At 48.1% G+C, this 12173-nt stretch overlaps 1 protein-coding gene across 1 annotated transcript in view; it reads left to right on the top strand.

Annotated features, from left to right (window-relative positions):
* The window catches only part of GALR2 (galanin receptor 2), a 111610-nt gene extending 108340 nt beyond the window's left edge, over positions 1–3270 (top strand). The window contains exon 2 of the mRNA XM_085616946.1: positions 198–3270. Coding sequence (XP_085473072.1) covers positions 198–972 — 775 coding nt within the window. The 3' untranslated portion in view covers positions 973–3270. The remainder of the gene's footprint in view (positions 1–197) is intronic.
* The last annotated feature ends 8903 nt before the right edge of the window (positions 3271–12173 follow it).

The raw sequence follows: 12173 nt of genomic DNA, 5'->3' as shown, positions 1-12173 counted from the left end.
ACACAGAACGTCTTGAATTGTTGAGTATTGGGGTTTAGGTCTCCAAGTATCAAGCAGGATGAACTGAAGTTGCTGTCTGAGCATGACTTTAAGATGCTTTGTGGGGGGAATGGGTTAAGGTTATTGGGATGGGTGGGTGAGGTGCACCCTGCATGCCCACTATTTATGAGTTTCTTTTGTCTCATCCCATGCACCAGGTACCTGGCAATCCGCTACCCACTACGCTCCCGGGAGCTCCGGACACCCAAGAATGCCCTGACAGCCATTGGCCTCATCTGGTGCCTCTCCCTGGTGCTCTCAGGACCCTATCTCAGCTACTACCAGGAGTACCGAACTGACAATGTTACTCTTTGCCACCCTGACTGGCTCGGCCCACAGCGCAAAGCCATGGACCTGTGCACCTTCGCCTTCAGCTATGTCATCCCCGTTCTTGTCCTTGGTGTCACCTACGCAAGGACCCTCCGCTACCTCTGGAAGTCAGTGGACCCCATCGAGGATATGTCAGAGTCAAAGAAGGCCAAGCGCAAGGTGACGCGCATGATCATCATAGTGGCTGTGCTCTTCTGCCTCTGCTGGCTGCCCCACCATCTGGTCATTCTGTGCTTCTGGTTTGGCTACTTTCCACTCAATCACTTCACTTATGCCATCCGCATCCTCTCTCACCTGGTGTCCTATGCCAACTCCTGTGTCAACCCCATCGTCTATGCCCTGGTCTCCAAGCACTTCCGCAAGGGCTTCCGCAAGATCTTTCACTGCCTGCTCCGTAAGAAAGTGGCCAACAAGGTGCATGTGGTGCAGGCCACCAACACAGGCGTCAGCACAGTAGATGCCGGCTCCACTGAGGTCAGCGAAGGTGGCCATGCTCGCTTGTCAAGCTGCTGCCAAATGCCTGGCCAGGACTGGGAGGGGCCTGAAAGGCTGTGGCTCCGCCAGGCTGCCCCCAACTCCTTCATGACTTTCAATGTAACATAAATTGCTGTTACGACAGTGGATAGGGAGTGAGGGTGGTCTGATTCGACAGTGGATCTCAAGTGGCACAGTTCGAGACTGGTTCTCCTGTGACCTGTTTGGATTGGTCCTTGTTTGACCGCCTCAAGGGCAGTTCAAGGATGCCTTAGTTCTTTGCTAAATCTAGAATGACCCAGCTGGAGACTGTTCTGATGACTATCGATGGGGTGGACAGGCCAAAGGACAAATATCTATTTTAGTTGTGCAGGAGCACAGCCCTTGGTGGTGGACTGTGACTGCCCAACCTGGAGCAGGGGCAGTTCATTTCAAGGTTAGACTGCCCTTGCTAGACACATCATGGGAACAGCATCACCTGTGGACCAATCACCACGACCCAGTATGTTTTCAACGCCATCTCTGGAGAGAAGTGGGAACGAAATGGGTTGCATGCAGAAGATGGGGCCAGGGTTCATTGCAATGGCAGAGACTAAATAATGGGCATGGTCTTTCCATTGCCAGAGGGAGGCCTCTGTAACCATGTAATGCTAGTCTGCATCCCACAGGCATTAACCAGGCATTAACCAGCGCCCTCTCCTCACCCAACACCCACTCAGATGGGGGAGTTGGTGAGAACAAAAAAGAGTGTGAGATGGGGAGAGGAAAACAGGGAAACAGGGTGGACAGAGGAAACATGTAAAGGGGGAAAGATGGGGAGTACATGGGAGAGGAGAGAGAAAAGTGGGTGTAGGAAAAGGGGAAAGGAGTGAGATGGCGGCCCATAAAGATGTCGAGAGTAGGACTGAGCATGAGGGAGAAGTGTGAGGAAGTAAAGGGGGGAAATGGCTAAGGAAGAGCAGTACGGGAGACCAAAAAAGAGAGTAGGCTGAAAGGAGATCATGAGAGGGAAGGAGAAATAGAAGCGGAGGCTGGTAGAAGGAAAGAACATTGAGAAAGTGAGAAGTAGGAATAGATAGTAGAGAGACAATCAGGGGAAGGGAAGAGGAAAGTGAGGAGATAATGCGAGAGAGAAACGGAGTAAAAGTAATACAAAGATGGAGGAAGAAGCTATGGTGGATTATGGAAGGATCCTGAGAAACAGGAGGAATGGAACAAAGGAGGGTTCATAGACAGACGGCTTCAGATATGAGGGCAGAGGATGCAGAAAGAAGATACGAGAGAATGAGCTAGAGATGACTGAAAATGAGCAATAAGGGTATAGGGCGAGAGACATTTGCCCGCTGACACCACAAATGCCGTCTGTATTGGTTTCCCACAAGTAAGAGAACAGCATTCCAGGTGTTGTGTGTGACCATCGAGCAGGTCCATCAGCAATCCACTGGGCCCATCCATTGTTCGATCCAAAAGGCTGAACTGCGCCGCACAACGTCTCTGAGATCGGAGAGTCCTACTCAGGCACTCCTACTAATGCGAGTCCTTCGAATAACTGGAAATGACAGACGGGGGGTGTGCTCCGAGCTTGCCTACATTATGGAGCAGCCCCAACAGGACATCAAAATCATAAGCCTGCGTCTCCTTTTTGGGGGAGAATGAAAACCTGGCTCTTCAGCAATTACGTCTGAGGAAGCAGGGGTCCTTCATGCGTTGTCATGCACGAGTGCAGCGGGCACAGCCTGCCTCAGATCACCGGGACAGGAGCGCAGCCGGGACAGGGCCACGGTGACAAAGGAGTGCAGACTGATCACAGCTCCCCTGGGCGGGATGGAACCTGAACTCGGATCACCTGAGACAGACGTGCAGCCAGACTCGGGTCCACTGAGACATGGACGCAGCCGGAACAGGGCCACCACGGTGAGATAGGAGTGCAGACTGATCACAGCTCCCCTGGGCGGGAGACTGCCTGAACTCAGATCACCTGGGACAGATGGCGCAGCCGGAACATGGGCCTGCCTGAGGCAGGGGTGCAACCTGACTAAGATCCCCTGGGACAGGAGTGCAGCTGGAACTCTATCCCCTGAGACAGGACAGAGTGCAGCCATGATAGAAGCCCCCCTGAGACAGGTATTCAGCCATACTCAGATCCCCTGGAACAGGAGTGCTGGCGGGCCAAGGCCTCCCTGAGACAGGAGCCCTGCCTGATCACAGCTCCTGTGGGCAGGAAGACAGGCTGAATGCAGATCACCCGGGCCAGAAATGCCGCCTGCCCGGAAATCAGCTCACCCTGGGGCAGGAATGCCGCTTGAACACAGATGTACAGCTATGTCAAATTAAACGCACAAATTCTGTAGGAAGTTGCCTCCTTTAATTTCATTACCCGCGCTTTTGCAGTTCCCTCATTTGATTGGATTTGGAAAGTGTTTTTTCGGCTGCAGGCTCGTCGCTGCCTCTGTGGTGCTTTCTTCTTGTGGAACGCACCCCTGGGCTGGCGGCGCGCAGACTCTCGCAGGCCTCAGAGATGAAACGGCGGCGGCGCCGTGCAAGGATCAAAGCGTGGCAGGCGGGCCGGGAACAATAACAGCAGTGCTCGTGGAACAGCGCTCTCTCTCTCTCTCTCTCTCTCTCTCTCTCTCTCTCTCTTTCCCTTCTTCTCTCTCTCACTTTCTCTCACTCTCCCTTCCTCTCTCTCTTTCTCTCTCTCTCCCTCTCTCCCCTCTCTCTTTCTTCCTCCTTCCCCATCTCTCGCTCTCTCTCCCTTTCACTCGCTCTCTATCTCTCGCTCCCCTCACTCCCTCTCTCTCCCTCTCTCTCCCTCCCTCCCCTGTCTCGCTCTCCCCTGTCTTTCTCTTCCCCTCCCTCTCCCTCTCTCTCCCACCATCTTTTTCTCTCTCGCTCTCCCTCTCTCTCTCCCCCTCTCTCTCTCTCTCTCTCTCTGTCTCTCTCCCTCATCCCCCCTCTCTCTCTCTCGCTCGCTCTCTATCTCTCTCTCTCTATTTATCTCTCTCTCCCACCCTTTCTCTCTCTGTCTCTCTCTCTCTCTCTCTCCCCTCTCTCTCCCACCTCTCTCCCCCCTCTCTCTCTTTCTCTTTCCTTCCATCCACCCATCCCCATCTCTATCTCTTTCTCTCTGTCTCCCTCCCCCCCTTCTCTCTCTCGCGCACTCGTTTTCACAGGGACCTAGCAAGGCTGTCACGGAATCTAATTATATCAATGAAAATGGGCCCTCCCAGCTAGCAACTGAATAGTTAAAGAGAGGCTTAAATGGAGTGCAGAAGGTCCACACACCTCCAGACCCTGGTGTCACTTCACTTGCTGCACGAACGATAGCCAGGCCCCTGCTTTTTCACAACCTCTCGATTCCACTATGCGAGTAACACCCTCGCCCTTCTCCCTGCCAACTCACCCCTGTCGCTCCTACCACTTCCGTTTCACTCTTCCCACCTCGCAGCTTTTCTCTGCTGGATTTGAAGTCAAATTAGGCCCTGGCGAAAATGTTCAAACCTTAAGGGGCTTCTGGCTAGAGTTTGGCCCGGTGGCTTTCATAGTTGGGTCAGCGTAGCCTATAGTTTGCCAACTTTGCCAGGAAATGCCAGGATGGCAGATTGGCAGAATGACCCTTCCAGGCCCACTCCTGTCTGGCAGGCCTTTCCGCAGCACTTGGCAGTGGATAGGGAGCGCGTGGCTGACACTGACGTTGCCCTACTTGAGCTTTCGCCAGTTTGTCATTGGACAGACTCTATAGCTTCCTTGGACCACCAATGGTAGCAGAGACAAGCACTGGGTGGATGAGGCAGAACATTAAAACCCCCACTTTGTACCAAACCTCTTACCACACTAAGGGGCATATCAACAAGGGCATCATCTCTGCTTTTTTGGCTTTAAAAGCCAAAAAAGCAGAGATAAAAGTAGCGCCCTATCAACAACAGGGTGCTAACACGCAAATTTGCATGTTAGCACCCTTTTACTCTACGCTTCTCCTTGCATCTCTAATGAGATGCAAAGGGGGCGTTCCAGAGTAAAATAATAGGAGAAATGTCGCTAAGCGACATTTCTCCTATTATCAAGAATGTCGCTAACCCTGATAGAGACAAAAAAAGCAGCGCTAACCGCGGTTAACGCTGCTTTTTTACGTCTGCTAATTTTCAGACTTAGCCATGATATCCTATGGAAGGAGGATATCATGGCTAAGTTTGCCTGTCCCTATCAACAAGGTAACGTGTGATTATCGCTGGGTTTCCAGCGATAATCTCACGTTAGCCTGTTAGCGTGTAGATTTTTATCGCTATTGAGATAAGCGTTGCTAATAGCACGCTATCTCAGCGATAAAAATTCACGCTAGCCGGCGATAATTATCCAAGCGCTAAGTGCGCTTTGCGATAATTATCGCCGGTTGTTGTTGATATGCCCCCAAGTGAGCAAAGCAGGTAAGCCCGACCCTTCCTGGAATAGTCCCCTTCATCCAGCCGCGGTCGGTAGTAGGAGTAACTGCAGGGCGGTGACGTGGGGAGGGAGAGGGGCAGGGTGGGGTGTAGTAAACTATGGATTATGGAGGTCTCCAGGTAAGTTAACATATAAGTTAATAAAACGAAATTGGTTGCGTGCACTGCATCCCCAAATGCGATGCAGTGCACGCAACGAAATTCGTTTTATTAATTTATATGTTAACTTACCTGTAAACCTCCATAATCCATAGTTTACTACCCCACACCTTGCCCCTCCCCCTCCCCACGTCACCGCCCTGCAGTTACTCCTACTACCGACCGCGGCTGCCTTCATCCTTACACCGACTCTTCTACCCTTTCATCCTCCCACCCTTCCATTAATGCTTTCACATTTCCATCTTTCATCCTTCCATCATCCTTTCACCCATCCATTCTTTCACCTTTCCGTCCATCCATCCCACCATCCAACCACCCATCCATCTGACAATTGTGTTCACACATCCATCCATCCATCCATTCTTTCAGCCTTTCACCCTTCTATCCACCTAGCCTTTCACCCTTCCAACCATCAAACTTTCCACCCTTTGTTCCATTGTTCTTTTCACCCCACCTTCCTTCTTTTTACTTTTCTCTTTACCTTTCATTCCTTTCACATTTCTTTCCTTCCATCTTTCCACCCTTTCTTCTTTTTCCCAGTTTTCCTGTCTAGTTTCATTCTACCATCATTATTTGATACTTTCCTCTTTCCTATGCACTCTACTTGTTGCTCTCCATCCTTTTTTTTAATATCTTTTCATTATTTCGTTCTAACTCTTTTAAGGACCTTTGCTCACTTAGTCCCCTTGACCCCAAATTCTCGGCACTGTCCTGGTAGTCCCTTAGAGTTGTTTTAAGAGCTTTTCTCTGCAGACCTGCCGAAAAAGAGACGAGTATAAAATGAATCACAGTGTAATGGGACCCAGGTAACCAGGTGCAGGTCTTAAGCTGCTAAAAATGGAGGTTACCATGCAACTGAATCAGGTAAGCCTGGGAGATGGCCTCAAATACAGTATTGGGTTATAGCTGCATTTATGTAGAGTTTCGTACTATCAGCGAGGTGCCAAGGCACATGTGAGGGGTGGTAGGGCACTAGTCTGTGGGGAAGTGCTTGATTGGATTTCCCGGTGGCCTATGTGGGAAGCATTTTGGCATCATGAGTTAGTGTTCATACTGGTGCTCTTATCCTGTGTTGAGACAGAAATGCCCTCTGTATGGCAAACAGGTGTGTTCTCTTGCCCTGAATGACCAACTGGCTTTTATTCTTGGCCATGGTGTCTTGCTAATCTAGTGTGGACACAGAGTCCTGGGCCTGTCCCTGACAATGCAAGGTCCAGGGCCCTGGAGTGGCACACCTAGCATGCCCCATAGTAGTGAGTGGACTTCTTTCGTTATCCTGGATGTAGCACATAAAGCTGTGGTGACAGTATACTGTGCTATGTGAATCATTAGTGTGTGTAGATCATGTACAGTGAGCCTGTGACATGTATGGTAGTATTTGTGTGTGAGTCTAAGTAGTAAAGCTAGTGGGATCCATTTTGGATATCTCTGACTGTAGTACGGCACAAGATGGTGGGCGAGGATAGCTTCCCCAGACAGTGGAAGCATATAGCCTTCATTAATATGGCTGGAGGGTGAAGACACAGACACTGAAGTGAGGAGGATGGAGGCAGGGCTACCTTTAGAAAGTCCATGAAGACTTTGTTAGCAAGGAGCTGTTCATTAGTTCTTAAGAAGCACTGGCATTTGGTAAATAGCAGGGGTGAGGGCTTCTACTGCAGTTTCTATTGTTTAAGATGATGGAGTTTCTAAGTCAGGCCTGCCCTTTAATTTGTCTCTGGTTACTGCTTCAGGAAGGCTGATGACAGCCAGGTACAGAAATGCAGAAAACACACATTTATTTCACTGTGCCCCTATCGTGGGTGCCAATGCTACCCACTGTGAGAAGAATCACTTTGCAAAAAGACTGCATCTGGAGAATAGCCTGAGTAGGCCAATTGAAACAGAACCAACCCAAACCACAGTGGATCTACATTCCCTGTCAGTAAAATGTGTATAAATGTATAAAAGTGAGCCCAAACATGTATGGTAGTATAACTCTGTGTGTGAGTCTGAGTAGTGAAGCCAATGGAATCCATTTTGGATGTCCCGGACTGTTATGAACCTGAAACCGGTCCCAGGATGCTTGTTTCCGGTCCAGGGAAGACATGGATTGGCAGTTCGGGCTGGACTGTTCCCATGAGGCACAGGGTCAGACTGATTTGCATATGGCCGTGTCTGAACTGGGGTGGTGGAGTGAGCTAAAGAATGATGATGGATTAAAGCCAGATCAGTTGACTGGGGGTGAGTGTTTGATTTGCTCAAACGCTCCGTCCATCATCCCCTTTGGTAACCCCCCTGACTGTAGCACACTTGATAGTGGGTGAAGTCAGCTTCCCCAGACAGTGGGAGTATATTGCCTGCATTCATGTGGTTGAAGAAACTGATTAGTTCTTCCTGAGCACTGCCATTTGGTTGATAGCAGGGGTGAGGGGTAGTACTAAAGTTTTGATTGTTCAAGATGAGGAAGTTTCTCGGTCTGCTCTTTTGTTTGTCTCTTGCATCTGCTTCAGGAAGGTTGATGACAGCCAGGCGTAGAAATGTAGAAAACACATAATAACTTTAGACAAAAGCTGTGTCTGGAGAGTAGCCTGACTAGGACACTTGAAAAAGAACCAGCACAAACCACTTCTGAAGCTTGTGACGGTGGATCCACTTTCCAGGTCTGGAAAATGTGTATAAATGTATACCCCACTTTGTTCTTCTTGACCAAGGGAGTGAGTGTTCCTCACGGTATTCAGAGCTGCCATGTAACCAGAGCTGAAGACTGCCCGACAGTCAGTCTTCCAGAAGTATGGGGACATCACCTGAATTTAACACTTTCTTCTTGAGCTGATGATGGCATGCCTAAAGAGCCTAGAAGCTTCTCTGCCTACTGAAACAATGAAGGAGTTTGCCAAGCCCTGCAGAAGTAGAGACTATCCAGGAGGAGAGGCCAGAGTGTTTCTAGTGTGGGGAATCGCATGGAAAAACTGATGACTCTATACCTGGATGTGAGGCGGTCTCCTGGCCTCTGTGCACAGTTCAAGTGAGTTGTACCAAGTTTGCACCAGAAAGTGTCACCCAGCAGGCATCTGTGGATTTGATCACCTGGTACTGCTGCCGTTGATGAGCAACACAGGATTATATTACTGCTGAATGGAGAGTCCAATCTTCACTAAGTCTGCTACTACCTGAAGAAATCACTAAAAGGATATTCAACCTGGAGGCTGCAACTACTTCTGCTAAGGTTCTGCCAGGACCAAGCAAAAGAACTGCCATTGCTCAGCCGGGCACTGCTGCGAAGACTTGGCTTCATGAATCCATCCAGCAATGCTGCCTGAAAGGCTGCCACCCACAATGGAGAGTCCACTCTGCAAAAGTGGGAAGGTGCAGCCACATCTGCTGCATGCGTGGTTGAGTGCAGGTTGCAGGTAATCCACAAGTCTTGGCCCTGTGCAAGGGCAAGAGACACAAATGCACATGGGCTGGTCTGCGGCCCCCGCTGGAAACTATTGTTTGATGCTGAAGGAAGAATGAGCTGTTGAACTGAGCTGGAAACTTAAAACAATGACAACATTTGTACTAACTGCACCCAAGACTAATGCTGCTTAAATGCACAGAAGGGTGGGGACAGTGATAGTGCTAAATCTTGGCCATTACAGGAGAGAGGATGAGTACATGGAAGGGAAGGGTTGTAATTCCTCACTGATAAAATACGCATTCTGCAACCCTGTACGTCATAGCCATTGAATTTTACCACGTTTAGTTGCACTGTGAGATTGAAAGTTCTTTCTTTTTCATAAAAAAGCACTTTGCTGGACATTACCTTATTGTGTATGGTGATTGATTGATTGAGGAGTTCTGAGCTCTTGCTAGCATACACTGCCTCCCTGAGAGATCTGCGACTGCTCATCCTCGCCAGCTTGAGAGTCAAGGGTAGAAAGGGTTTTACTTGGACCAGTTTGCAGAGCCATAGTCAGACGGGCCTATGGACACCGATGGACACTAGTGGCAAAAACCTCGAACACCCAGGTTTGTGCTCAGTAGCCTGAGTCTGCTCTGTGACCCACACAAAGGGGCCTAACATCCTGTCCTAGGCCTGAAGTGGTGAAAGAAGATTGATGTATAGAACCAGTTTCCATTCATTTATCACTGTGCCTCATCGAGTAGGTCTCTGTAGAGGTCACTCAGGGGCAAGAACTCAAGGTCAATTATATTGAACTGTATAGATATCAACTTCAGAATATAAAGTACTAACATACCGTCAAGGGAGACATACGTTGGGCAGTATAGCTTTAACTTCGTGTTTACTCCTCTTAAAGATGTGCTGTTAGTTGAGATTCTGGAGTGGGTGTAAGTGCCTGCTTATATTAAAATCGTGATGTTTTGGCAGAACGAGGCCTCCAACCAGCTTTGTGGGTGGTCAGTTCATTCTCTGTGATTTTCAGACCAGGGTTCAAGGTTTGGCCCACATCCGCGACTGACAGCCTCTTTTACATAGTTTCATTGTTGCTATGACATGTATCTCCAGAGTCTTAAGCAGGGTCCTATTTACATCACCTTATGGGTCTAAGCGGTGTCCTCTAATACAGCATTGGACTATGTTATATGAACACTGATTGATAATGAAAATGTGCTTCTCATACAGGTGATATCACCTTAGCTGTCATTTGAGCATGTTTTGTATTACCTAAGCAATGAGCCGCCGCTTTTCACTTTCTTGTAGCACCCTGGTTGCATATAAAAATCTAAAAGGTAAAATACAGCATTCTATATACCACTGTCACTTTTCATTTTCAAATAGTACTCTTGTTGCTTGTAAAACCCTAAAATGGAAAAATACAATATTCTATATATAAATTGCCAAATATGCTATCACCAACTGAACGTAATAGCTCCAAGGTCATCGATTATTATTTGCTAACCAGCATGAAAATCTTCCTAATTACAAATTCGGAAGGACTTTTTTCCTTTGTAGTAGATTTCCCTAGATCCAGTGGAAAGGAAGTTTTCCCCACTGTGTTTTATATACCGCATGCCGGAGACAAAGATGAATATGTTACTTGGTCTCTATCATCCCTTTGAGGGAGCGCGAGTCATCCACTCTATTCAATCCTCCTTGCAAGTGCAGCCAAGTAACTGCTTTTTAGAGATGACCCAGGACAGACAGACAGAGGAGGAACTTACTTGAGAGGACTGGTGTCCAGTATCTCACGAGTCCATTCAGGAACAATGAGGCACGGCCCACATGTATGTCCTAGTGTCAATCACCCATACTAATGGGCATTAGAGCATGTCCAAAAGAGACTTAGGTATGATCTACAGGAGTGCGCATGTCACAGACCGCCACTGAAAATGTTTTTCGGGGCAGTTCCCAAGTGATTGGGAGTACCTAACATGCATGTCTAGGATTAACTCCTTCTTAATGAGTGCTCTTTGGTGGACTATCCAAAGGCGATATAGGGTCAATCCTCAGGTATGCACTGGATATGGATCTCCAGGGTTCCAGGTCACCTTTTGGTGTGATGGCCCACAAAGGCAACGCTGGATGAAAGCCCAAAAATAGTTATTTCAAGTCGTCACTCTGAGAGGCAATGACGAGATGCCCTGCACTTCTAGTTAATGTTCAAATTTGTCCGCATTGAGAATATGCCCAGTCGTTTTTCAGGCTGGGCTTGCGGGGTTCCTCTTTGTCTCTTCCCATAACTAGTATGTCGTCTTGGAAAAATAAAATCCTTTTAATTTTCCCAAACAGATTACACATAAGGCTTTGGAATGCTACCGCCAATGACGCTAAGCCGAACGGCATTCTTTTAAACTGGAAGCACCCTACCTGAGTAATGAACGCAGTGTATTTCTTTCTCTCTTTATTGAGAGATATTTGGTGGTAGGCGGCAGATAAATCCAGGGTGGAGAATACCTACATACCCTTTGTCATAGTCAGTATTTCACTGATCCTGATGCACAACTCCATTTCAAGTGTGGGAACACTCACCTGTCTTTGTCAAAGAGCACACTTTGCTCAAGATGGAACGTGGTTATAGGTGACGTCTTTAGGCCTATAACTGAGAGGGAAACAAAGGAAAACATTAAATGATAATACTGAAAACTGGTGATGTTACTAATAACAACACAATCTGGAAAGCCCTAAAATATAAGGCCTCCAGTTACATCGTTTTTGGTCCTGACGAAAGCCATAGACCCTAATGGGCTGTTCCAGGCCAAAATATGTCGACCAGACCAGAAGGTGTCGTGGACCATTGACTCATCCACTCAACACCACTTCGTTTTCAGACTTATCACTATCCTATTTTTATTTTCCCAATAAAGGCTTACCTACAGAATAGGAGATAATTTTAACTCACTTACCACTGTCAACATATAGACAGTCTCCCTACTGGTGGAGATTTGGATGTCACTCGGATAACAGGACACTCAAATGACAGACCCAATGATGAGGCTATCCACTGAACCACACTAAGCGGAGATTATATACACCGCTATCTGTGAACGTGTGGTGGAGGGTCTCAGAGAGAAATTTCTGAGACTCTGGTATAGAGACTGATGTGGTTCATTCCACCCCCCTTTTTGATAGATTACCAATAAGGAACTAGAGTCAGTGTTCTGGGGCAGCACCTATATAGGTACAGCGCACTTAATTTCCACCACGGATAACACCAACGCCACATGGATCAGAATGACGCCACCTACCGGCGCACAACGGGATTGCGCAAACATTTCCAAATCCAGTGTGATGCCTGGGGAATATTC

This window comes from Triturus cristatus, chromosome 7 (genome assembly GCF_964204655.1).
Source record: "Triturus cristatus chromosome 7, aTriCri1.1, whole genome shotgun sequence".
In the NCBI taxonomy this organism is placed as follows: domain Eukaryota; kingdom Metazoa; phylum Chordata; class Amphibia; order Caudata; family Salamandridae; genus Triturus; species Triturus cristatus.
This window is presented reverse-complemented; position numbering and strand designations above follow the sequence as displayed.